The sequence below is a fragment of the Chelonia mydas genome, chromosome 18, assembly GCF_015237465.2.
Source record: "Chelonia mydas isolate rCheMyd1 chromosome 18, rCheMyd1.pri.v2, whole genome shotgun sequence".
NCBI lineage: Eukaryota > Metazoa > Chordata > Testudines > Cheloniidae > Chelonia > Chelonia mydas.
The window spans coordinates 2805442-2832682 of NC_051258.2; the positions used below are offsets into that span (position 1 = coordinate 2805442).

The 27241-nt window shown below is 50.4% G+C and overlaps 1 protein-coding gene across 2 annotated transcripts in view; it reads left to right on the forward strand.

The window, feature by feature from the left end:
- Positions 1-27241, forward strand: part of SLC2A1 (solute carrier family 2 member 1) — a 39051-nt gene extending 11810 nt beyond the window's left edge. For both annotated transcript variants that reach the window (XM_043531775.1, XM_037881214.2), the window contains exons 2-10: positions 2627-2719; positions 16635-16795; positions 19344-19584; positions 20640-20802; positions 20887-21074; positions 21450-21554; positions 22981-23082; positions 23617-23820; positions 25209-27241. In XM_043531775.1, coding sequence (XP_043387710.1) covers positions 2627-2719; positions 16635-16795; positions 19344-19584; positions 20640-20802; positions 20887-21074; positions 21450-21554; positions 22981-23082; positions 23617-23820; positions 25209-25406 — 1455 coding nt within the window. In that variant the 3' untranslated portion in view covers positions 25407-27241. The remainder of the gene's footprint in view (positions 1-2626; positions 2720-16634; positions 16796-19343; positions 19585-20639; positions 20803-20886; positions 21075-21449; positions 21555-22980; positions 23083-23616; positions 23821-25208) is intronic.

A 27241-nucleotide genomic window follows, 5' to 3' on the forward strand; every position in this document is an offset into this window, starting at 1 on the left:
GGGTAGGGAAATGAAGGGGACCAGGCCATGGAAGGAGGCTCTGCTTCCAACTGAGCTGTGAGGAGAGGTGCAGAGTCAGAGGGACAGAGACAAGACAGGTGGCTAAGCCAAGAGCTGCGCAGGAGAGGGCTCTTGAAGCTGGGCTGCAGAGGCGAAGGGATGAGGGACCTGAGCTGTGGCTTGTGAATCAATCTATGGGCGAATTAACGAGGAAGGCAGTTTCAAGGAGGATTTTGACATGAGTAAGGGCCCAGAGGGGTCGTTCCAGGGCTGCAGGGGTGATGTAAGCAGGCAGAGGGCATAGGCTAGTGTCTGGGGAGCCAAGATTGGCAGGTGCTGTAGAGCAGAGGAGGAGCAGGTGTCTTGGGCACAGGCCTCAGTCATGGTCTGACCCCTGCAGGTCCTTCCTGAGCAAAGAAGTAATTGCAGTTAATTGTAAAAACAAAAGGAGTACTTGTGGCACCTTAGACTAAATTGTGGCTCTCAGAATGAATCTCCCATGTGACCAGGCTCTGGGTCCTGGCTCTGTACAATACAGGGGTTGGGGTGGAGCTGGAGCTGGATCATCACCCTACTACGCCCCCGGCAGATGCACATGGCCTAGGGGTTAAAGGTTTGGGATCTCTAACAAGGGCACACTGAGATCTGGCCAACCTGCACGGCTGTTTCAGCAAACTCTGCCCTCCACCAAACCAACATTGCTCCAGAGAGCGGGTGTGAAGAAATCAAAGAAAGGGCTTTAATTTCACATGGCTATTCCAAAGCTCATCAGCCCAGCCTGTGAAAAGTGGATCCCAGTTTTCTGGGTACAGCCACCAGGCTGAGCTACTGGTGACTTTCCTGCCTGGATCAATGGGCCATTCATGGAGGTGTCCAATTACCAGCCTGCGCAGACACTCCCTACCCCCACCCTCCCACTTCCTCCAAACAAACTGCCAATTGTTACTCTAACCCTAGGCAGGGGAGAGGTAGTGGGAGAGGACTTGCCAAGTAGCTGTAGGCATTGAGCGTTGCATAAATGCAGGGATTTTGCTGAGTAACTGAACTATACTGACAGATTGTTGTTTGCCTCGGCTGAACCAGGCTGCAAGTGCAACCCTGCGTTTGCTTTCCTTTCAAACTTCAGCCCTGATGCCATAGCATTACCCCTTCTTCTGCCCAAGTGATGGGGCCTTCTGATGCATATCAGCTGGGAGGAGAGAGGACCTTGACTCTGGAGGATGGGTACTGCTCCCTGGAATGGATGTACTGTTTGTCCCAGCCCCAGTTCATGAACAGTAGGTTTCTGGTACTCAGCTCTGCAGAGATTTAAACTAGCGAACGCCAATACCTGATACTTATCTTACCTACACAAGCTTAAAGCCAGAGTAACTCCATGGAGGTCAATACAGTATCACTATTATTTATTTAGCGCATGCATAGACTAGCCAGGCGATGGCATCTTCAGAGGCCTGATGCAGTTCTTCTAGGCTACCACTGAACCTAATTGTCAGGCATTCATCAACAATGTGCGTCATGCAACAAAGGGCTGTCACGAAAGCCCCGGCAATACTACCTGCACCGGGACCTTGCCCTGCACGCCCAGGTTAGAGGGCAGGCCCATGGCTATGGCCCAGCGCCTGGAATCCCACAATTTCAGCATTTGCTTAAAAAAAAAAAAAAAAGGTTCAACCTCTGGATTGGAAGAAAAGTTTGAAAACTTGACCTGAGTTTCCTTAGACTGTAAGGTCTTTGGGGCGGGGCTGTCTCTTCTGTTAGTACAGCGCCTAGCACAGTGGGATTCTGGTCCATCACCAGGGCTTCTTGGTGCAACTGCAATTAATAAATGACTAACGCCTGCCTGAGTCTGCAGACAGCCTGAAACAGTAGCCCCAGCCATCTTAACTCTGAAGAAGGGACCACAGCCACAGTATGGTGATCGGGGCTCCCATCTGAGGTGTGCCAAGGGTCCTGGATTGTTTAGTTCAGGCCTGTATCCTTTTAAGTGAGAGGAGATTCAGGCTCCCCATCTTTCCCAGGAAACTGCTTTTCGTAATATGATACATACACACGTATATATTAACCCCTGAAAGATCTGGTCAGACACTTTGCTTTAGAAAATGGGTGGATTTAATCTATAATTGCATTGATGGAACAAGTAATGAAATGCTAACAAGGGATACCCTTTATGGGATACTAACTCAGTGGGCCAAATCTGTCTTCATGTCAATCAGTGCAACTCCACTGCAACTTGTGAGCTTGCATGGGTGGACTTTGGATTTTTTTATTCACTATCCATGCCCCAATCTGCAAGCTTCTCTACTAGGAGCTACTTTTCTGAGTAGGGAGAAAGCTGAGGGACGACTGCTCTGCTCTGTTCAGCCTCTCGCTCAGTAGTGGATACGCTGGAAGCCAGGAGAAGATGAGCCCTAAATCTCCTGGCTCGTTGCAGATGGGAAGGGGGCAGGGAAGGGTGTACAAGTCTTGTACGTGCACAGCCGCTGCCCAGTTGAGATCCAGAGTATTGGATCCTAAAATGGTTCAGGTCAGGAGCCAGGTGGGTGACCTGGACCGGGGGCTGCCCCCACAGTCCGACATTGGAGAGAGGAGCATTTCCCAACCTGACCGCATGTTTCTCTTGAAGCAGATGACAGCTCGCTTGATGCTGGCGGTGGGAGGAGCAGTGCTGGGCTCCCTGCAGTTTGGCTATAACACTGGAGTCATCAACGCCCCTCAGAAGGTAAGGGTGAAAGGCTTGGTGTAAGTACAAACATTCTCTGCTGTACTCATGCTGCCCCCTGTATTTGTGCTTTGCAGCCTGTCCTCTCACAGGCAGACATACACACAGCACACATCCATTGCACACCCCACAACATGAAACCTCTCAAACTGCAGCACACCACCATACATGGAAACAAACTGCCACGCACGTGTACACATGGAGAGTGACGCATCCATCATTGTAACACAACACTTGCATGCTGCAACACAATGTGAATACTTGCACACTCCAAAACAACTCCACACATGAAAGCACACACCTACACATACTACCCCTACTCCAAGCTCTGCTAAAATAGCACATCCTGTTAAACAGCTTACTGACTCTAATGAGATTTATTAAGCAGTTATTTGGCTGTTGCCAGGAGCATTAAAGTTTCCTCTTTGTTTACTATTTTGTTAAAGAATTCTGGGAAAGTTATTACATAAACTGACCTCTTCTCATGACTAATGAGAGAGGCCCCAGCAATGCAGATCAGACCAGCATCCGAGCCTTCCCAAATTAGTTCAGACTCGGGGCTTGGATTTGGGACCCTTTTCTAAGGGTATGTTTACATTGCAGTTAGACACCTGGAGCTGGTCCATGCCAGCTGACTTGGGTTCGTGGGCAGAGAGGACCCATGCCTGTGGATAGTGGGGGTTGGGGGGGGGGGCAGAGTGAGGGCAGCTGGTGTCAGCAGTGTTACTGAGCATGCTCAGTACAAACCAAACAGCAAATCTGCATATGTTGTGGTGTCATTGTCGTCCCCCCCCCCCCACACACACACATTTCCTCTGCTCATGGTGCTTGGGCTAAGGGGCTGTTCAATTTGACATTTGGATTCTGGGACCCTCCCACCTCCACTAGGGAAAGTGATGGAGGAGCCTGTAATGTAGATGGGATTCAGGAGTTCTTAGAGCCAGCTCAGAGCAGGTCTGGACAACACTGAGCATTGCCTAGATAGGTCCCACTGGTTGAGTTGCCTTGGTAGTATGATGCCTTTGGGCTGGGATAAAGAATCTGTTTAAAAAAAAAAAAAAAACCCACCAAATAGTTGCTTTGAAGCAGGGTGAGTTTGACAGCCTTTGGTTCAGCCCTCAGGGAACCTGATCTCTCCAGCTGCACAGGTGCTGATGATGGGGATTACCTACACTTTATTGGTGTCTCTTACCCTTGTATGTGTTCCTTCTTGTCTGCTGCTTAGCAAACACCCCTGCCCTCCTGCACTGCCCTTTTAGATCAGCTGTCTGCGTATTTGGTCAGCTGAGTCATACCAGATCTGCATCCTCATGCTGAGACTGTTACAACAAGGATGGGAAGAGACTCCCTGTGAAAAGGGATCCTCTAAAGCAGGGGTAGTCAATAGGCAGACCCCAAGCCAAATCCAGAGATGCTTTTGAATGGACCCCAAAATCTTAATCTTATTTACTTATTGTTACTGAGGTGTGAAAAATGTTTCTCTGGAGTCTGGACCTTGACAAAAATCAGACTACCCCTGCTCTAAAGCCAGATTCCATTAAATCTGCTGTCCTTGAGGGCTGGGGATGACATGTTGCCCAACCTTCCTTCCTAGCTAGCTAGCTTGCAGGGGCAGGGTATTGATACCAGTTTCAGAAATACTGGGCTTTCACTCACACTCCTGATCTTTACTGATGTGAGTAAGGATGGAATCCATCAGGAAGTATGGCACCAAGGTACCCCATTATCTCCTAGCAGAATACAACTAAATCCCAATAGCATCCGCAGGGTTACTTGTATCCTACAGGTTTCAGAGTAACGGCCGTGTTAGTCTGTATTCGCAAAAAGAAAAGGAGTACTTGTGGCACCTTAGAGACTAACCAATTTATTTGAGCATAAGCTTTCGTGAGCTACAGCTCACTTCATCGGATGCAAACTGTGGAAAATACAGAAGATGTTTTTATACACACAAACCATGAAAAAATGGGTGTTTATCACTACAAAAGGTTTTCTCTCCCCCCACCCTATTCTCCTGCTGGTAATCACTTATCTAAAGCGATCACTCTCCTTACAATGTGTATGATAATCAAGGTGGGCCATTTCCAGCACAAATCCAGGGTTTAACAAGAACATCTGAGGAACAGTGCCCGGGGGGGGGGGGGGGGGGGGGAGAGGAAGGAATAAACAAGGGGAAATAGGTTACTTTTTATAATGACTCAACCATTCCCAGTCTCTGTTACCAGCAGGAGAGTAGGGTGGGGGGAGAGAAAACCTTTTGTAGTGATAAACACCCATTTCCCCTTGTTTATTCCTCCTCCCCCCCCCCACCCCCCCGCACTGTTCCTCAGATGTTCTTGTTAAACCCTGGATTTGTGCTGGACATGGCCCACCTTGATTATCATACACATTGTAAGGAGAGTGATCACTTTAGATAAGCTGTTACCAGCAGGAGAGTAGGGTGGGGGGAGAGAAAACCTTCTGTAGTGATAAACACCCATTTTTTCATGGTTTGTGTGTATAAAAACATCTCCTGTATTTTCCACAGTACGCATCCGATGAAGTGAGCTGTAGCTCACGAAAGCTTATGCTCAAATAAATTGGTTAGTCTCTAAGGTGCCACAAGTACTCCTTTTTGTATCCTGCAGTGCAGGACACTACAAGTGTTGGGGACTGGAGCCTGGGAGAAGATGCCTAGGAGACAGATGGGGAGACCAGGGGAGAGTGCCCTGAAGTGGGGGGAGGGAAGTAATGCCAAAGAAACCAGGATGGGGTCCTGCTCTGAGTGGATCATCACCCAAGGGTGGGGTGGAGTTCTGACACCTTTGTGTGTTTGGTGTCCAGTGACAAAGCCCTACTGACAGTCAATAGGAGCTGAGAACTAATTCACTTAGGTGACTGTGAAAATCCTACCGATCACTTTCATTCTGGTATCTAATGTGCACACTGGAGATTCAAGAAACTTTTAGAAAAAGCTCTGACATGTTTCTCCCACATGCCAGACTCAGCTGTTTTCAGGGCCCCAATGTCTCAATCTGAAACATCTGTGTCTGCCATGAAGGACAATCCACCCCCACCCTGATGATCACACCTGCTGCCCAAGGCAGACAAAAGACAAGCCTTGAACGGACTTCTGCTGGTCAGTTTGAAAAGGACCAGGCATTCCAGGGCCATGGAGAGAATTAAAATATCAAAGCATCTGTGTACAATTCCAAATAATTAAAAATACAGAGGTAGAATTTGTGCTGTAGGAATATTAAGCCTATTGCAGGAGGGATCAGCAGGCCAGCTGCACAGTGGCATGATTTGAATTACAAACAAGGCCCTGTTACTCTGAAACAGCTCAAAGAGGTTAACAAAAAAGCTCCTTTTAGAAACTTTCTAATACTTGTAAACAGTATTGAAATTTGTAATGACTTAATCCATTTTCACCTCAAATTAATATGGATCATCTAGCTAATTAGGAGACTGCAAGAATGTTTTTTATTGCAACATGCAAAGTACAGTTGAGCTAGGAAACTCATTTTGGGGGGAGTTTAACCCCTTTCACACCAAGGTCTAGGCTATAGTCTTGCAAGAGCAGAACTAGTGTTTTGAACAATTCTCTGAGGAGGCAAAAGCACTGGCTATGTGCTAAATTACTATTCCATGTTGCAGCTAAACATACAGAGTGTGACTCTACACGAGGGATTTAATCCTGTGAGATGCTGAAGAGCCGGCTATTCCCAGTGAAGTCAGTGGCTCAGTGTTCACTGACAGTCTGTGTGATGCATGTCTTGCTACTGAGTCTCCTTTCTCTTGCCTCTGTAAATCTGAACTAACTCAGCTGATGTCATCTTGGTGTCAAACCCGTGTGAAACCAAAACTGGGGCCCCTGGTAGAATTCCAGTCTGCCTTCTAGTTCTCTCCTGGCCTGGACACTTTGTTGGGGGAAAGGGGCTCATGAGACATTGCTCTGCAAAATGAGCTCTTGTTAAAGGGATTATGGGTCTGAAGCTTGGGAAATCCAGGCAGCCCTGCTGGGCTGGGCCTGCATTGGAGGAGCTGTGCGTTCTGCAAGGTTTAGATGGACACAGTGCTTAATTTGTTCCAGGGCTGAGCCCTGGCATCTCTGAGCTTGACAGTTCATAGCCCCAGCACCTCTGCATTTGCTGTGTCAGTTATGAATGTAAAAAATATTGCTTGAGCCCAGCACCTCGTTCCTTGCAAATTAACAACTGGTGGCCAGTTGTTGCAGGGACAGGCTGGCCCTGCCTTTCACTGGCATTTTCGTTAGTCGTTTATGGCTAGTGTTCGGGCTAACACTAAGAGACTAACTGGTGGCAGCTTCTATGTTGTTGGCTGCAGATCCATCCCAACTGAGAGCAGAGGAGCAGCCTCCCCTGTCCTGCAGAGCCACAGTAGAGGGAGGGCATGGCTGTGAAGGAGAGATCTAGAGCAGCCCGGCTGCAGAGTCCTACCTGAGTTAAGAGTCCTCCCCGTGTGCCTCACTAGGACTTTCGGAGTGCACCTCATGGTTCTCCATGCTGCAGCGAGCTGAGCTGCTCTGTGATGGAGACCTTTTGTCCTGCTGGGCACATGAGAGGAGTTTTGGGAAGGCTCTGGCAGACTCATTGCAAAGAGGGCAGATTATTAGCCTGAGTGGAAGTGGAACCTGGGCTCTAACCCAGCCCTGCAGTCCGGCCAACATGCCTGTGCTGAAAGGCTGTTGTGCATGGCCATGACAGGGGTATAAGAGCTTGGGCTTACAGCTGAAGAGATCCTGTAACATTCCTACTAAGAAAGTAAGTTTTTTTTGATGCTATCCCACCCTGCCCCCAGGAGGCCTTCACTCCTCCCAGCTGGAGGGCATTGGCAAAGGCACCTGCATCCAGACTGTTAGAAGCAATCATATCTGGTACTTGCACAGGGGAAGGTGTGAGGTGGAAGCCTAGGATGGACTGTAGAAACCCAGAGTCTCAGCAGGGGTTTATTCCCCATAACCTCCAAGTCATTGCTTCCCAGGATAGTTCCCCATCATGTAAGTAGGGCCTGAATTCTTTGTTCCTAGATGTAGAAATTCACATTTAGCCACATCAAAACACATTTGGCTTGCACCCAGCTGATTCACAGTGATCTAGATTGCTTAAGTGACCAGTCCTCTTCATTATTTATCACTCCTCTAATTTGTCATCTGCAAACTTTATTGGTGGTGGTTCTGTTTTCTTCCAGGTCATTGGTGAGCCGGGCAGCTCATGGGATTGTTCTTTGACCCTGCAAAGATTAAAGTAAAAGCACTTACACAAAATGGGATGCATTTGAGAAGTTAATTCCCAATAGGTTACCCATGACCTTGGGCAGGGCATACAGTGAGGTTATATTAGGAACATTCCCCATAGCCCATCCATGCTACTTTGCAGAGGGGGTGTGGGGTGCGTCCGTGACAGGCCATATGTACTAATCCCATGGAGGTGTGCACAAAGGGCCAAGGGAAGTCTGAGTAATACATTCCTTATGAAGAGGGTTTTGCTGTTTTTTATTTAAATGATGCATTTGGGGGGTTAAATTCTGCCCCATGGGGAAGGAGGGAAGCAGGACTTAACCAAACCCATGGATGTTAATTACCCTCCCTGGGTTTCTTTGTGTCCTGACCCTATAAAATCCTTTGTGGAGCTAGTGTCCCAGACACTCCCCATTTAGCCGGCTTTGCACGGGCCCCACAAGCTGGGCTCAGGAGCTCAGTCATGTGAGCACATCATGGAGCTGGAGACTTCACAGGCCTGCTTGAGTGCTGGGGTGTGGGGAGGCAGGATAGCTGGGGTCCAGTGCCTGGGAGATGGGGGCCAGGGCCCTTCGCCTGGCAAGTGGACTTGGGGCCTGTATTTTATACCTGAGAGGAGGAGCTGGGGTGGGAGTGAGGGTTAATCTCCTGTTGCTAGGAGAGCAGGGAGCACTGGGGAGGGGGAGAGGAGAGGTCAGGGCTGTGTCAGGGAGAGGGGGGATGTGGAGCAGCAGCAGTTTGCTGTGGGGCCTCCCAGCTGCTTGGGCTCTCAGTAGCTATTTCCCTGTGAGTGGCCTGGCCCTGGCTGTTCCCTGGTGCCAACGCACAGGGGCCCAGGTGCAACTGGGCTCACTCTTCTTCCCTAGGCATGGGATGGGGGTCTCTACTGCCCTCCCCCTTCGGTGGGCACAGATGGGGGCTGTTCTGTGCCATGCCATTCCATTGCACTTGGCACTCCAGGGATGAGATGGGGGGGGGCATGAACTTTGTCAGCTTTTCTTCCACTTGGCCGGCCTTGATGCCGTTCACAGCGTGTGTTTGCGGGGGGAGGAGTACCAGTAAACCACTGCACAGCGCTGGCCAGCCTGAGTCCCCATCGGCAGCGAGGTTGAGATATTGGGCAGTCTGGGGTTGGGATACAGAGCCAGTCAGTGTGAATGTTGTCTGGGCTCCTAGTAGAGGAGGAGTTGTTGGTGACTGGTGGGGAGTGAATGAGCAAATTCCTAATGGACAAATACTCCCAGCGCACGCCCTGCATCATTGCTGGCCAAGAGTTTAATGGGCTCTTGAGGCCAAAGCCCCCTCTCACCTGAAGAGACTGGGGCTGATCCCCATGGACGGAGCATGGCACAAGCTTATGTAAGTCACTGGCAAAGTGTGGGTCGTGCCCACTGCTGCCCCAGTGGCTGAGCTGCTAGAGGATAATAACCTATGACAGCTGCCAACCAATGGAGTTGCTTTGTTGGCTCAATAGGTAGAGATCAGTGCTGAAGGTCTTGGGTTTCAAAGCCTCTAACGGGCCACGTGGTGGTTACCCTTGTGCTGCCTGCTGGTGCTGGTTTGCAGGGCCCTTGGGCCGCCCCCTTCCACCAGCTCCTAATTCACCAAGCTATGTTCAGATCTCAGCCTCCAGGCCACCCTGGGGAGCTGCTGGCCTGCGTCACACCCTGCACACAGTGTTGCCCAGGCTCCTGGTGAGCTTGTTTTGACCATAGAACAATGGTCGAGATGACAATGGCTGCAGCAATTTGGATTCCTGGCACTGCTGTGCCCATAAACACACCTGCATGCTTCAGCCGCGCAGGAGCAAAGCATGGCTGGTCACTAGGCAGCCTGCAAGGGTAGGGCAAGCGCTAGAAACAGGGAGACTCAATGAGAACTGCTGCTCTTTAAAATCACCCTCTGTATTTAGGGATAGCCCAGGAACTTGGCAAACTGAAGCATTGTCCCTGCTCTCCAGGGGGCCCCAGCCTGGGATCACTGGTATTGTAGCTAATAGTCTGAGTACAATGAGGATGAGGGCGTGAAATGCTGATCTACAGCTAGGCCCTGTCAGGTGGTAGAGCTCCAGCAGCAATGATAGTTAGGTGAGATCTTATAAACTGGATCCTCAACTAGTGTAAATCAGTGTTGCTCCAACAGCTGGAATTGGCTGCATTTCATGGGGTGGCTTTAGTGGTATAAATGGAGCAATGTTGACTTACCCCAGCTGAGGATCTGGCCCTCAGACTTCCCAAAACTAACTTTGTGCTGGAGGAGAGCAACAAAACCCACATCCTTGCAGATCTTGAAGGCAAACACTGGGGGATGAATATTTGCTGTGCTGTCACTTAAGAGCCCCCTCCTCTCTCCTGCGCTGCCCCCCCCTTCAATTGCTGAAACAGCTTCTACTTAATTCCTTGGGGTATTGGGGGAGAAGGGGTATCAATACAAGCTGGACTAGGTATTTGAGAAATATGTAGGGGAATGTCTCTGCGCTGGACATTGCACAATCAAAGTGGCTGATCCTGCTCTCACAATCAGTGCCAGTGAGCCATTCAGCTCATGTGGACTGAAGGAGGGAGGGGGGAGTGCAGAGATCCAAGTCAATTCTCTTCTCCTCTCCCCCCCGCCCTTTCCATTGCTCACTGGATGCCTGGGGGTGAAGTTCACCAAATCACAGCTTCACTTGTCCCCCTGAAATTGCAGAGCCCCTATGGCAAATGGGACCTGTGGAGTCAAAGCTTTAGGCAGGCAGCAGGAAAGCTGAATGGGGCACTGCTCCCCTCTGGCCTAGTGTGTCCCTCTTTCCAATTGAGGAGCAGCTCCCCTCCCACCTGCAGCCCTTTTGCGACCAAGGAAGGAGCCTGACAGTTTACTAGAGAGATGTATTAATTTCCCTGCCTTCATAGCCGATAACAGGGTAACCCTGATGCCCCTGCCTGGACTGGCTTGGTTGCTCTCCAGCAAAACTTGACTTTCTTTTCTTCTTGCTGTATGTAAATGGAGGCCAATTGCCAGACACCCTGGCCTTTATGACAGGTTTCAGAGTAACAGCCGTGTTAGTCTGTATTCGCAAAAAGAAAAGGAGTACTAGTGGCACCTTAGAGACTAACCAATTTATTTGAGCATAAGCTTTCGTGAGCTATAGGTGAGCTGTAGCTCACGAAAGCTTATGCTCAAATAAATTGGTTAGTCTCTAAGATGCCACAAGTACTCCTTTTCTTTTCTCCTGGCCTTTATGTTGCTGACACTGAAATCAGCTTCCTGTATTTTAATTTTTGTGTAATTCATCCCTGGTCTGTTTACATCCCAGTAGGGCCAGCCACTTCTTCCCCCCCAAACACATGCCTCAGCCAGGTTACCACTGCCCCAGCACCGCCCTGCTCACCTGGCTCCTCCTCCCCAGTGACTCTCCTGCTCCCCCATCCTTAGCAGCAGTCACCCCAGCTCCCAATAATCCTCCCCCTTCCTGCAGCAAGCTCTAGGACCCCCTTTCCCTTCCTTGACACAGCAAGGACCCACCTTGTGTTCTCACCTGCTGCACCAAACTCCATCCCCTCCCTACCGCCACCCCCAGCAGTATTTTCTGCCAAACTTCAACCAGTTCATAGCCCACCCCCAATCTCCCAGCAGTGAGTGCAGGATTGCCACTGCAGTATGTTTCCCCATGTTTTTGTGAAGTATCATGCTGCATGGAGTAGGGGCTTTCCCCCTTTAATAGATCAGTCAGAGTCTTCTGCTGTTAGCTTAGCTCTTCCTCCTAACATAACAGGGTTTGGAATAGACCAAGCACAGATGCAGCTCAGAGGTCACTGGGATCTCAAATTATATCAGTTTTCCCCTAAATTCTCTCTCCAAAGTATTTATGATGTTTCTCCTGCTGGATCTGAGCAGCCCCTCTGAAATAGAACAGCACACGCGTTCCCCCCCCCCGCCCCGCCTTAAGCTCTTTGTGAATTAGCTACCTTGGCTGCCGCAGGAAAAGAAGTGCAAAACCTGAACTCAGACCTTGCCAGAGGCAGGAGAGAAGGAAACTCTGTCCAAACTGGCCTTTTGCAATCTATTTGTAATTACACAGTCCATTGAAGTCAATGGGAGCATTGGATCAGGTCCATAATGGATAAGTACAATTATATCCAATGGAAGGGGAAATTGTGAACATGTGATAATGAAACAGGCTCCGGCACATAGATCTGCACCTGTACTTCCATTAGAACCCTGTTCAGCTGGTCTGGCACTTTGAGAAGAAATATCTTTATAAGCTGAAATCTAGTGGAGGATCCAGAGTCTTATAATTGGAATCAAATTTGTTCCTTTTGGGGGGTACTTTCTTTCCCTCTGTTTGAGAAGAGCAGTAAATCCACAGTTTGACATTTTCACTGTCTGATTTTTTAAAGGGATGCTGTCAACTTGTAATCTAGTCTGCTTCAAAAATGACCCGTAGTTACATTTGCTGTGCCTGCCTCAGAGTCCTGCTGGCAATCTTTGAAGTTACACAAACACATTTTCTTATAAAAAGTTTTTCTCTTCCCTGTTGCAGTGTGGAACCCCCCCTAGGGGAACTGACTGGGGACCGGGCTGGGGGGAAGCTGTGAAAAGTAGTAATAGTAGAGGCCCAGGCCTGCAAAAGTGTGGCGGTGCCTAAGAGTATAAAATGGAGCGAAAGTAAAGCACTGGCAGCAGGCACCCGCACTGTCATGATTTAGATTTAAAAATCAATTTGTACTTTTTCAAAAAAAAATTTTTAATCGTGGTTTTTGTCCTCCATCAAACCAAGCAAGGCCCCAGCCTCGGTACAGCAAACATACATTTAAAAAATAAAATGATGGGGAGAACCAGCAAAGCAACTCAAGGTGTTTAGCCAAACCTAGAGAGGGCTTCCCCCCTCACCCCAACCTGGGACAGTGACTGTCTGCCCTCTTTAACCCTCCTCGGGATCAGGGATGTAATTGATTGACCTGCTACCCTTCTGCCAAGTGTGTTAGGCACCTCTCCCTTCTCTCTCCCCTCTGGAGGATCCCAGCTCCACCCACCCAAGAGACTCCCTGAGATTTCACATTCTGCCATGCAGACCCTGCGCAATTCACCTTCCCATCAGTAAACCTCTCCTTTCTCTGCATTCACATTCCTGCCTGTCTGCTGTGGCCTGGGGATGAGGCTGTCCTTTCCCCCAGGCACAGCAAGGAGGTCATTTCAGAGGTCTTGTGGTTTTGTTGACTGTCACTAGGGTGAGATCACAACTTGTCTGGCAACGTTTCTTTGCAGGCAGTTTCCTCCCGGTGGTGCTATGGCAAAGTTACCAACTTGCTGCCAGCCTGACCTGTGGAGAACTGGTTTGGTGACTCCCATCTAGTGGCGGAAAAGCGTCACTGGTTTAAAGAGAGTCCAGCCTCGGGCCTGTGCAGGGGTGTGTGCTTTGTGACGGAGCAGCTTGTGACTGAGGCATATGGTCCAAGTCTGGGCTCAAGCGAAATAGCCTGTAGGTGAGGCCTGGGAATTTTTGGCATTTATCACTGCAGATGAAATCCAAACCGGAACAGAGTGTCCGTGGGGATGGAAGGAAAGGGACAGCCCTAGTGACTGGACAGTAAATTGATAGCCAGGGAGAGCTCCTTGGTTCTGTTATTGAGCAGGAGTAGGCCGAAGGGTAGGCAGTGGTTCACCTAAGTAACGGGGGTGATAATACTTGGCAGTGCTATCGCGCGTTCCCAGAGGCTTGCAGCACGTGGTATCTGGCCTGTGCCTCTGCTGAGGTTCCTGCACGGGCATGTATTACCAGTGTGTCTGTACACACTGTGTGCTGTGGTCGCTTCACTCTCCACTGAGATGCAACCCGTTGTGGGGAGGAACATGGTATCAGCGCCCAGTAAGGCAATATGGCAAGGAGAATCTTGTCTCCAGTTGAAATGGGAGGGGGAATTTAAAGAGGCAGAAGACAGTTACCCAAAAAGGGGCTGCCAGGTTCACCACTCTTGTGAAAAGTGCCATGTGGTTAGAGCCTGGCTTTTATGTCTCATCTGACATGCAGCACATGTTGGAGATAATAAGGGAGCTAAGTTATTCACTCCATTTGGAAAACACTGCACTTGGCTTTGGCATATTCCTGGGTCTGGCTGCAGGGCCACCCTTAGGATTTCTGGGGTCCCACACAGTATTAAACTGGTGCCCCTATGCCCAACAGCAGCCCGGGCTCGCAGCCCCGGGGGTGGGGGGTGGGGAGGGGAGGAGGCAACTAAGGATACCGAGCCACCAGGCCCGCCTCACGGCGGCAGAGAGATACAGTTCCCTACAGAGACCCCCATACCCTCTTCCTCACGCAGAATGCACAGCACAGAGCATTTGGCTCTGTGGATATGGCTCCTGCCTAAGGAGACTGCTGGGTGTGCGGGAGCCAACCCGCTCTTACCTGCTGTCATGGGCAGAGGGTGAAGTTGCCGCTTGGGGAGGCTAGCTCCCCAGCCCACCTCTTCTGCCCGTGGCCCCACTCATACTCCACCCCTGCTCTGCCCCAGGCCCTGCCCTCTCCCTACTGTCTCCCTCATCTCTTCCCTCCCTCCAGCCAAATCCCTGAACCCAAATGAAGCAAATTACATTTGAAAAAACCACTGTTCTGCAATTTCTTTCTAAAGAAAATGGAGCATGTTTTCCACTGCATGTCAGATGGTGAAGTCTGGACATGCAGAAGGTACCTAATTAAAAAGCACTAACTTTGGGAATAAAAAATGTCAGTCACAGGTTTTTTGATATACCCTGAAGTTTGTCAGATTTATTTGCAAAAACTTTATAGTAAGGGCAAGTCAGCTGTCCTGCTGAATACAACATTAAATATTATGGAATACATAAAAGAACAGCTCTTCTGTTTTACATTTTCTTAATCAGTATTTCTAAGCTGATTTTATATTTAAAATGTACTCTTTAGCCTTCATAAAGTAATCCATTCCAGATTACTACATATTTAACTCACTGAAACAAAGACATTATTTTAAATTAATCAGTCACAGAGATTTAGTGTGTTCAAAACAATGTTCATTGCTTTTAGAAAAGGGGAACACTAATTTACTTTGTGTGATCTCTGTAATAATAGACATGTTTATGAAATTTCACCAACTTTAAGAAATGTTTCCAAAGATTTTAGGCATAACAAGGGTTTTATACCTTACTAAGGTACTGATTTTTCTGGAGGGTTCTCTTAAAACTAGTTCATCAAATAGAGTCCCTTTAAGGAAAGGAAAGAGTCCCTTTAAGGGCTCTCTTCAACAGGGGGTGAAGGGAGAAAGGGATGGACAGGAAGACTTTGGAAGCAAGTTTTTTTTATACTATAGTCATTAAAATTAAAATGTATATTTTAGATAAGGGTGGTCTTTTGAATGATTTATTTAAAAAACTGTCTGAAGATCCAAGCATTTAAGGCTAAAGATGAATACTCAGATTGCACATCTAAAAATCTATGCAAGGATTTTTTTTAGAGATATGAGTTTATAATCTTCAGCAACACACTATTGAAATATTTTTAAAGCAAATTTTAAACTAAGGTCCTGTAGACTAACATGTTCTGAGTAAATATTACAGCAATGCACAACTGTTTTTGTCAGTAAATTCAGAAACCTGGGGGTTGGCAAATGCCTGTTAAATGGCTCCATTACCACCTGAATGGCTCTTAACCCTTTCAATGTTGTGCTAATAGGTCTGGCAGGCTGGAAGGCTTTTTCACCTTTAACTAGATCCCCTCCGGAGGAAGACTCACCAGGCTGCAGCTTTCAGAGTAACAGCCGTGTTAGTCTGTATTCGCAAAAAGAAAAGGAGTACTTGTGGCACCTTAGAGACTAACCAGTTTGAGTATGAGCTTTCGTGAGCTACAGCTCACTTCATCGGATGCAACAGGCTGCAGCTGTTAGCTGTTGGAGCCTGCAGGAAGGGTCAGAACACAGATAGGAAGAGGTGGGAGGGTAGACACTAAGACCCAGGGGTGCCCCAAATTTTCAGGTGTCCTACGCAGCTGTGTATGCCTAAGGGCAACTGCATATGCCTAAGAACAGCCCTGTCTGGCTGCCAGGTCTGGGAACTCTCCGAGCTTGTGAGAGGCTGGATGCTTGAGTGCTTATGGACATTAGCCTGGGACTTAAGACAGTGCTACTCAAAGTGATGGTCCGCGGACGGGTGCCGGTCCGTGAGCCATTGGCTGCCGGTCTGCGCGCACATTGGAAAAAAAAATTGCTAGTCCCCCACATCAGATAGCTTGAGAAACACTGACTTAGGAGACTCCAGTTCAATTCCCTGCTCTGCCACAGCCTTCATGTGTGACCTTGGGCAAGTTGCTTGTATTATGTGCCTCAGTTTCCCCACTGATCAATGGAGATAATATCCCTGCCCTGCCTCAGGGGTGCGTGAGGATAAATACATTAAGGATTGTGAGATCCTTAGCTGCTACAGAGGAGATCCGGATAAGAACCATAGGTAGATAAATGTCTGGCTAATTCTAGCTGGACTATCCCATATTAGTTTGGGGCGGGAGCTTAATATGTAAAATCTCTAAAGTTACAGCACAGAACGTGGGTGGATCTGTGCAGATAATGGGTGAGGAGTGAGACTTCATTGTTTACTAGGCTTCGTGCAGGGCCTGTGAGCAGGGTGAATGTCGTTCGGCATGAGCCTGGGTCTGTCCCCAACTGACTGGATTTCCTTCTACTCCCGGTGCAGGTGATTGAAGAGTTCTACAACCAGACGTGGCTAACTCGCTATGAGGAACCGATCACCACTGGCACCCTTACCACCCTGTGGTCCCTCTCTGTTGCCATATTCTCTGTTGGGGGAATGGTTGGATCTTTCTCCGTTGGGCTGTTTGTCAATCGCTTTGGCCGGTAAGTACTGTGCGTGCTGGAACTGCTCTGTCCATCCTGGGGCTGGTGGGGGCTCATCACCTTAGTATCTGGGTACATCACAATCAGCTCCCCCAAGTGGTAGGGCAATACCGTTATCCCCCTGAATGCCTCCCGTACCATCCTCTTCTGGCCTCCCAAGCATGCACACCATCACCTCCATCAGGCTGTATAAAAGGCAGCCTCTTAAATCCTCTTCCTTGTCTGTTAATTTCATCACATTGGAATCCTCTTGAAATCCCTCCACTGGCTCCTCATCAGATCTAAGCTTCTTGTCACTGCATAACTCTGCCCCTGCCTCCTCATCCTCCCTCCTCCTACTCCACCAGCATTCCCAGGCTTGCTCACCTCTGTCAGCTCCTCCCCAGGCCTGTCTATGCCTTTTCCGTCATGCCCCACCATGCATGGTACCAACTCCATGAGCTTATCCACAAGGCCCCTGCTCTGCTGTGTTTCAGCCCCTCTTTGGCTGTGCTGCCTACCGTGAACTGAGATGACTTGTGTATCAGCTGCCTGTGGCTGTTCCCTTTTCTCTATCTCCAGAGCAAGGGCCGCCCTTCTTTGATGTCTGGAAAATGCCCAGCAGACAGTGGGCACTACAGAACGGGTCCTGAGCGACAGCAGAATTCATTGACTTACCCACAGCCTCAGAGAGGCAGGAACAGAGCACAGAGCTCTTGAGTCCTAAGCCACGGCTTTACCTATAAAACCACTGAGCTGTACTCAGGCAGTGCAACCCCACTCACTCTTCTGAGAAAATGGGAACCTGGAGCCAGGACTGCTTAGTGCAGAATCCCCTCCACACAGGCCAAATGTGTGTAATCTCCACGTCCAGTAGAGTTTCTCCATTGGCCTCTCCAGCTTTGCGTGCGCACTCCTGTCAAACAAAGCTGCATTGAGAAAGTAAATAAGGAAGTGTTGTTTACTACTTCTCATAACGCAAGAACTAGGGTCACCAAATGAAATTAATGGGCAGCAGGTTTAAAACAAATAAAAGGAAGTATTTCTTCACACAACACACAGTCAACCTGTGGAACTCCTTGCCTGAGGATGTTGTGAAGGCCAAGACCATACCAGGGTTCAAAAAAACTAGATAAATTCATGGAGGATAGGGCTATCAATGGCTATTAGACAGGACGGGGAGGGATGGTGTCCCTAGCCTCTGTTTGGCAGAAGCTGGGAACGAGCGGCAGGGGATGGATCACTTGATTGCCTGTTCTGTTCGTTCCTTCTGGGGCACCTGGCTCTGGCCACTGTCAGTAGACAGGATACGAGGCGAGATGGACCATTGATCTGACCCAGTGTGGCTGTTCTTATGTTCTTATTGTGCTTGGGTCCTCAGGTTGCCATTTGCTGTCAAAGGAGAATTTCATCTCTCCCTTCATGACTAGACCCAGTGTCTCCATCACAGCTGCTTGGAGAGTTTTGCTCATACTTTGTGTGAAGGCTCATGAGTGTAATCATTACCCCACACTGGTGTTAGGCCTTGTTTGGTGGGTGGCTCTGGCCTCAGATAGGGTGACCAGGTGTCTGGTTTTCACCCTGAACACCCGGTTGAAAAGAGATCCTGGCGGCTCCGGTCAGCACCGCTGACTGGGCCAGTGACTGTCCAGTTGGCGGCACTGCACAGTGGGGCTCCCGGAAGCAGCGGCATGTTCCCCCTCCAGCTCCTACCCGTAGGGGCAGCCAAGGGGCTCTGGCCAAGCACCACCCCCACAGCTCCCATTGGCCAGGCACTGCGACTAATGGGAGCTACAGGGGCAGCGCCTGTGGATGGGGCAGCATGCAGAGCCACCTGGCCATGGAGCTCCCACCCCTCCCCCCCCATACTCCAAACCCCCCGGCTCCACCCGTCAGCCCGGAGCCCCCTTGTGCACCACAAACCTCTCATCCCTGGCCCCACCCCAGAGCCCACACCCCCAGCCAGAGCCCTCACCCCTCTTGCATCCTAACCCACTGCCTCAGCTTGGGGCCCCCTCCTGCACTCTGAACTCATTTCTGGCCCCACCCCTCCCCCAACATCCCAGCCCCCTGAGCCAGCCCAGTGAGTGAGGGTGGGAGAGCGGGGGAGGGGGATAGAGTGAACAGGGGGTGGGGCCTCAGAGATGAGGCGGGCTATGGGCAGGGCCTCAGGGGCGGGGCTGGGCAAGGGTGTTCAGTTTTGTGCAAGTAGAAAGTTGGCAACCCTAGCCTTAGATCATTGCAACAAAGTATTTGAAAACCAAGTAGAGTTTTCGCCCATCCTTGCTTTGTTAACAATTTTTTGTATTTCATGCAGCTTGGACACTGGAAACTGCTTTGTGTTTAATTTTCTACTTCTTCATTCCACTTCATTTCTCGTTCACATGTTCTGCACCTATTGTCTTTGCCATTGATTCTCTTTCCACAATTAGGCTTTGGAAACCTTCCTCTTTTCTTTCTACCAAGAACTAAAATTTGGGCTTTTGTGATTTTCCCAGTGCCCCTTGGATGCAGCATTGGGACAGCTGCCCTGCTGCTGGTCCTGAACTCCATGTCTTTGCCTCCCCAGACGTAACTCCATGCTGATGTCAAACAGTCTCGCCTTCCTGGCGGCCATCCTGATGGGGTTCTCCAAAGTGGCTTATTCCTTCGAGATGCTGATCCTGGGCCGCTTTATCGTCGGGTTGTATTCTGGCCTCACCACTGGCTTCGTGCCCATGTATGTGGGTGAGGTGTCTCCGACAGCGCTGAGAGGGGCTCTTGGAACATTCCACCAGCTTGGCATAGTCGTGGGCATCCTCATCGCACAGGTGAGTTCTCCAAGGCACCTGCTGCTGCACTGGCCAGTCCATGGTACGCTGGCAAATGGTCGGTTTCCCAAGAATTCATCTGGTTTCCTGCCTTTGTTTTTAACGTTGCATTGACCAGTTGGTGAGTTTTTATCAACGCTGATTGGAGATGTTTGAGGTGCTTTGAGAGACAAAGGGTGGACTGGGGCCAGGGCACTGGATTGGGATTCAGGAGCTCTGGGTTCCGTTCTGAGCTCTGCTAGTGACTTGCTGTGTGACTTGGGCAAGCCTTGTAATCTCTGTGTGCTTGTTCCTCACCTGCAGAATGGTTATAATGACTCTCCCTGTGACTGTTGATTGTGCGCTCATTGGGGGGTGTCTGTGCAGCATCTAATATGATGGGGCTCTGTTCTTGAGGTGCTAATGTGTAATGGGCAGAGCTAGGTTTGGTGCTCATGAGGTCCACTGTAAATGTCATCTAATTGTGGCCTGGTATCCATGGGGACTGAAGATGCTCAATTATCTCTGGCTCCTCTAGAGAGAGACGGGGATCTGGTGCCGGTGTGCTGGCTTTGCATGTGATGATCTCTAGTGGCTGCGCACAGAGGGCGAGAGATCTAGAGCTAGGGCTGCGATTCTGGTGCTGTAGTTCCCTGGTTCTCATGCTGGCCCTGCAGTCTCATGTGATCTACCTTACCCCTTATCTGATTGTCACGGTTCCTGCATTCACAGCATTGCTCAAGTGGAAGGAGCGGGAGCTGGTGGGACAGTATTGTCTCTAACGCAATGTGGCTTCTCTGCCTGCTGGCCTACCTGATGAGGTTTGAGTCTGCTGCTGCCTCCAAACCTAGGCCTGCTCCTTTCGCTCAGGCAGTAGAAGCGCACAGTTTCAGATTCAGACATGCCAGGTTCAGTCCCTGCCGCTGACCCCACTGGGGCCCATCGGTGGTTGGGTTTAGTGTGTAGGTACGCGGTGGCCTGTGATACACTGGAGGCTGGACTAGAGAATCTGGCCTTACGCTCTGTCTGTTACCCTGGCGTTTGCAGGAAGGGCTAAGCTTGTTGTCTCTCTACAGGTGTTTGGGATGGACTTAATCATGGGGAACGAGTCGCTCTGGCCCCTCCTGCTGGGCTTCACCTTTATCCCTTCCTTGCTGCAATGTATCATCCTGCCCTTCGCCCCCGAGAGCCCCCGGTTCCTCCTTATCAATCGCAATGAGGAGAACAAAGCCAAGAGTGGTGAGTTGGCCTCCACCCCCGGGGAAAGGCCCTAGGGGGCCTGCTCCCTTCAGCATTCCTCACCTCTCCACCTCCTTCCCCCAGTCCTGAAGAAGCTCAGAGGGACGACAGACGTCAGCAGCGACCTGCAGGAGATGAAGGAAGAGAGCCGGCAGATGATGAGGGAGAAGAAGGTCACAATACTGGAGCTCTTCCGCTCCCCTTTGTATCAACAGCCGATCCTCATTGCCATTGTGTTGCAGCTGTCTCAGCAGCTCTCGGGGATCAATGCGGTGAGTGCAGCGCTGCTGGGTCAGCTGTGCCGAGGCCTGGCCGCGGGTGGATCTCACAGGGCTGTACCAGGAGGGGGGGCAGTGAGCTCTCCATCCTGCAGTGCCACATCCAGGGTCAAATGCTCCGAATGGAACCCTTGGGCCAGTGCCCTGCCCGCTTGGCCACAGTGCCTCCCATTGGTGCAGCTTTGCACACCCCTCCACACAGGGCTGTGCTGAGCACCACAACCCAGCCCTCTCTTACTCTGTATACACACCCCCACATGAATGGCATTGGTCAGACAGTTTGAAGTCATGCTCTGCCTGTAGATGCTCAGAGAGGCCTCAGGCTGGGACCTGCAAAGCTTGTTCATGGCGTGTTGCTTTGTTCTGTAGGTCTTCTACTATTCTACCAGCATCTTTGAAAAGTCAGGTGTGGAGCAGCCAGTCTATGCCACCATCGGCTCCGGGGTGGTGAACACTGCTTTCACGGTTGTCTCGGTGAGTGTCTGCTGAAGAGTCTTCCTTCCCACTGCCTGTCCGTAAGTCCTTGCAGGATTGAGGCCAGTGCTGGTGTGTGTGGATATGGCTGTGAGCAAGGCCCCATTAGATAAACACCTACCCAAATGTGATGCTATACCTCTACCCCGATATAATGCGGGTTCACATACAATGCGATAAACCTCCGACACGCTGCTCTGAGCAGCATGTTAAGGGTGTCGGGCCAGGCCGGGGCCGAGGGGTTGGATAAGGGGCAGAGGGTCTCGGGGGTGGTCAGGGGCTTCCTCCCCATCCCTGCCCGGATCTGGGAGGCAGGAGCTGTGGGGGGGGGGCACTTTTGGGGGCCCCACAGTCCCAGAGTGGCCTGGGGGATTAGCAGGGGGCCAGGAGCAGCCCGTTCCAATTCCCTCGCCCTGGCCCCAGCCGTGTCACTTGGGGGAAGGGATTCCCCCCGGCACTCACCGGCAGTGGTGGAAGCAGAGCAGCCTGGCCCCAGCCCGCTCCACTCTGCCAGCTCCCAGCCGCGGCGCTCCGCTTCCTGCCACAGGTGAGTGAGGGACCTTCCCCCCCACACACACACACACACACATGCACAGAGCGACATGGCTGGGGCCAGGGCAAGGAAAGCAGAGCGGGATGGGGCTGCGTCGCTCTGCGTCCCACCGCTGCCGGTGAGTGCCTGTCGGGGGCGGGGGTGTGGATAGGGGTCAGAGCAGAGGGGTTGGGTAGGGGTTGGGGTCCTGGGGGTGATTAGGGACAGGGGTCTCTGGAGGGGGCAGTCAGGGAACAAGGAACATGGAGGGCCAAAGCAAGTTCGATACAAAGCGGTCTCCCCTATAACGTGGTGAGATTTTTTTTGTCCTTCGAGGACCGCGTTCTATCGGGGTAGAGGTGTACTTCACACTGCTCTAGCGCTCCCCCTCCGTTGATCTCAGAGCTCTTTGCCAAACGTGGTGAGAAACATCCCGCATTTCACAGCTGGAGAAACTGAGGCTAGTGTAGCTAATGGCAGCCTTGTTAGAGGTGTCGAGCCCTGCAGGTCCCACTGGCATTAGTGCCTCTGAAAACTGTGCCACAAGTGACTTACCCAAGGCCATGGAATGAAACTGCAGCAGCGCTGGGATTAGAACATTTTAGACCAGGGGTTCTCAAACTTCATTGCGCTGCGACTCTCTTCTCTCCAACAAAAATTACTACACAACCCCAGGAGCCTGAGCCTGCCTGAGTCCCACCACCCCCGGTGTGGGGACCGAAACTGAAGCCTGAGCCCCGCTGCCCCGGGCGGTGGGGCTTGGGCTTCGGCCACCGGCCATGGGTTAGAAAGGATGAGCGTGTTCCCCAGGGAGGGGTATTGGTGGGGCCGGACATGGGTCTGTCCCCTGGTTGTAGATGTGCTGAACAGTGCTCCCCTCCCTCTGTCTGACAGCTCTTTGTGGTGGAGCGAGCCGGGCGCAGGACTCTGCACCTCATCGGCCTGGCTGGGATGGCAGGCTGTGCAGTGCTCATGACCATTGCCCTGGTGCTGCTGGTGAGTGAGTGTTCTGAGTTCACAGTAACCGGTTTCAGGGTTGGGTGCCACCTGGAGACACACCCACTGAGTAATACAAGGGAAGGAAGGGGTGAGGCACTGAGCACTCAGGTGGTGGTAGTAACTCGGGAGGCTGGTCGAAAGGGAGACCTTGCAGGGATGATGTCACATTGTTGGCCAATCAACTCTGCCTGAATCCCTGATGTCATTTCAAGAAACCCTTCCTCCATGGGGTCGTAATTCTGGAGAATGCTGGCTCCTGGGATGGCAGTGCTCATTGCTTCAGAGGCAAGACACCTGCCTCCAGGCTTGTCCAGCACCAAAGTTAATCCCCAGCCCACTGGAAGCACCTCGAGATCATTTGTCAAAGGAATACAACGGGGTATTTCAGCTTCCTGAAAGTGGGGGGGCCCTGGCCTCCTGCCCCTCACACCCCACCCCCATTCCGGTGCTCCGGAACACAGTTGTACCAGAGATGCAGGGTCCACGTATGTTTGGAACAAATTAATGCTCTTCTCTCTTTCCCTGTGCTAGGACCAAATGGCCTGGATGTCCTACATCAGCATCATTGCCATCTTTGGGTTTGTGGCTTTCTTTGAGATTGGCCCAGGCCCCATCCCTTGGTTTATTGTGGCAGAATTGTTCAGCCAAGGCCCTCGCCCTGCTGCCTTCGCCGTTGCCGGCTTGTCCAATTGGACCTCCAACTTCATCGTGGGCATGGGCTTCCAGTATGTGGAGGTAATTCCCCTGCCCTGATTCTCCCCCAGCTCTGTGAGTGCTGAGGACATAAGGCTGCTGTGAGCCACTCTGGCAGAATTTCACTTTCCTGAGAGGGGCTGGGACTGGAGCTGTAGGTGGGACTGAGCAATGCAGCCTGCATCCACGCCTGGATTGGGGCCTCCCCCCAGTTTGATCTGGGCTTGTGATTTGGGCCCATTTCTCTCTGCAGCCAGATAGGCTGGCAAATGGTGTTAGAGAAGGGACGCTGTAATGGATGCAGCCACCTACTGGGGCAGTGCAGGGATACCCGAGTAGGACAGAGACTGATTAGCATCCAAGAGGTGTCTGTGGGTTCTACCCCCCGAGTATTCTAGAGAGCGTCCAGCTGCTTACATCCTGGCTGCGTTTGGTTCCCTGGCTTTCTGGAAAGACCAAATGCGCAGCAGCACGCTGGATGATGCTAGCGAAGTATAACTGTCTCATCTCTTGCAAGCCCTGAGCAAAGGAAAGTCCATATCATTATCCCTGTTGTACGGCCCAGTGAGGCTAAATGACTTGTAGTGGAGCCAGGGATAGCACCCAGCTCTTCGGAGCCCCCAGCAGTGCCCACCACACCACCTGCTGCCTCCTATGCAAGCTAACCAGAAAGACCCATGTGTATTTTCCCCAGTGGGGGCCTGCCACCGCTCTGCCTCTGCCAGTGCCTCAAAGGCTTCAGTGGTGCCTGAGCTGTGTGCTGGCTCCACTCCCAGAGCGGAGTTTCACTTGCAGTGAATGGTACAAAGACACAGGCCAGGTCACCTTGTGAGGATCTGCCCTGCTGAAAGGGCACACCCAACCCAAACAGCTCAGCATTGCTCAGCCAAGAAAATCTCTTGCTTCCCACACGAATGGGTCTGGCCAGGTTGCCCCTGGCTGCTCAGGGCCCTGTGAGAGCGTGAGGCTCATGCTCAGCGTGGCGTAGGACTTTGGTCTGAATGAGGCAGCTCCCCAAGCTACTCAGGCGGAGGAGATGCAGGTTTGCAGCTCTTCTTATGTGAGTAAGCAACTGAGACTGAGCTGAGGCTGCTGCTGGTGCCTTTCTAACCCCAGGATCAGCTCTGTACATGACCCTCTAGGTACAAAACTGCCCAGCAAAGTCATGGGCCAGGTTGTGCCATCACAAAGGCAGAGCTAGGGCACATCCTTTCGGTGAAAGGTCACCTGGGGTTGGGTTCAGGTGTGTTCAACAGCTGTCTGTATAGAAATAGATAAGGAGGCAGTGGATGTTGCTCGGGAATTGGTAGCATAATGCCTGGCAAGCTCTGTGGTGCCTCTGAGCGCCCCAAACCAGGCAAGCCCTGTGCCAATGCCCATTGGCACTTCCAAGAAACATACTCACCGATTCCCTGGCTGTTCCTTTCCAGCAACTCTGCGGCCCGTATGTCTTCATCATCTTCACGGTGCTGCTGATCCTCTTCTTCATCTTCACCTACTTCAAGGTGCCCGAGACAAGGGGCCGGACCTTCGACGAGATCGCCTCCGGGTTCCGCCAGGGCGGCGCCAGCCAGAGCGACAAGACGCCTGACGAGTTCCACAGCTTGGGAGCAGACTCCCAGGTCTAACGAGCCAGCCGCTCGTCCCTCTGCTCCAACCACGGAACTTCACTCCCAGGGGTTTTAACACTGGTGCAGAAGCCAGGCAGGAGGGATGAGAGGGGGTGGCAGGCGCATTTGTTCCATCTCTAGAGTCCCCCAGCAATATACTGACACACATTTGCTAGGAACAATTTTAGCTGGTTTCATGTCCAGGATTTCAAATATGATAGATTCAGAAACAACAACTAATGTTTTAAACCAACCAACCACCTCCAGCTTTGTGAGCCGGAGGCGGCTCCCTTATTAATGAAGCGACAGATTTTTTTAATTAGAAGTTTTTAAAGGTCAATACTTTTAAAGGTTTTAATCACTGAAGAAAGCCTGTTGTTTTATTAAGTATTTAAAAAAGCAGATTTTTAATGTCTCAAACAGTCTAAAATTTCAAACCCCCCAGTGGGCTGGGGGAGCAGGATTCTACCCACCAGGGACCACGGGGGAGGGGCCAAGGACTGTAATGTTAATGGATTCATTCTGATCCTCTACAGGTCTGAGCAGTAGCTACAACTGAACTGTGCCCCAGGAGAAACTCTGAAAGGGCTGTAGTACTGTAGTGATGCATGGACAGTCCTAGGGGGACCTGCCTTCTGGGGTCATCACCACATCTCCTAGGATTTAGAATCTCCAGTGGCAGCTTCTCAGTCCTTCTGAACCTGTCCCCAGCCGAATATACTTCCCTCACCTGAATGAATCATTTCCTCTGAGTCAGATGGGTATAGTTTGGGTGGGGTGAGATTTTTGTTGGTGGGGGGAAGGGAATTAAAAACTACTGTTTTCTTTTTTTTTTTCAGTCGGGCAATATTTGCCTTATAGGTCAATTGCCGTGAATATGGACAGGGAAGCCTCACTACTGAAAAACCAGCAACCTGCCCCCTTGGCTCATTGTTAAAAACAAACCAACACACCAGAATTGAAATCCAGTCTTGCTTTGCTCCCACCACAAGCAACCCTTGCGTTGAAGGTGTATTTAAGAAGCAGTAGTGGTATGTTTACAGGCCGCAAAAGCCAGTTTGGGGCAAAATAAACTGGCTGACACAACACACACACTAGCCCAGTCACTACCTTGTAAGTCCGAGACTCTCAGAAATTAATCACAGGTTTCAGAGTAGCAGCAGTGTTCATCTGTATTTGCAAAAAGAAAAGGAGGACTTGTGGCACCCTAGAGACTAACCAATTTGAGCATAAGCTCACGAAAGCTTATGCTCAAATAAATTTGTTAGTCTCTAAGGTGCCACAAGTACTCCTTTTCTTTTTGAGAAATTAATCAGTTGAATGGAGACATACATTTCCTGCTTTGTGTATAGACTGGAAGATATATATTTGTTCAATGGTGTTAATAGTAGACATTAAGTTATAGTGTTTCTGATTGATTGACAAGCAAAGTACTGTAAATATTCTTGAACTATATTCACATTGTAATGTAAATCACAATGTAAACAAAGTATAGATACAAAGGTATAGTTTCTATAGCAACTGTAATGAAATGCTTGTTCAATAGAATGAATTACTTTTGTATAGTTAACTTACCTGCACTGTAGTTGCATCTGTTGCACTGAATTTTAGTCTTAGCATATTACAAACAAACACCCTGTCCTTTTAGAGGCTCATGGCACATTTCCAAAGCCACCTGCAGCTATTTAATAATATTTTTTATTTATTTGTCTGTTTTTAAAGTGGCTACATGACCACACTTGAAAGAAAATAAACTTAGAAAAAAATCATCTCTCTGTGTACAGCGCAAAGTCCGAAAGACTAACTGTTTTTTAAAAAAATAAATAAAAATAAGTGCCAAGAGAAGGAAGAGA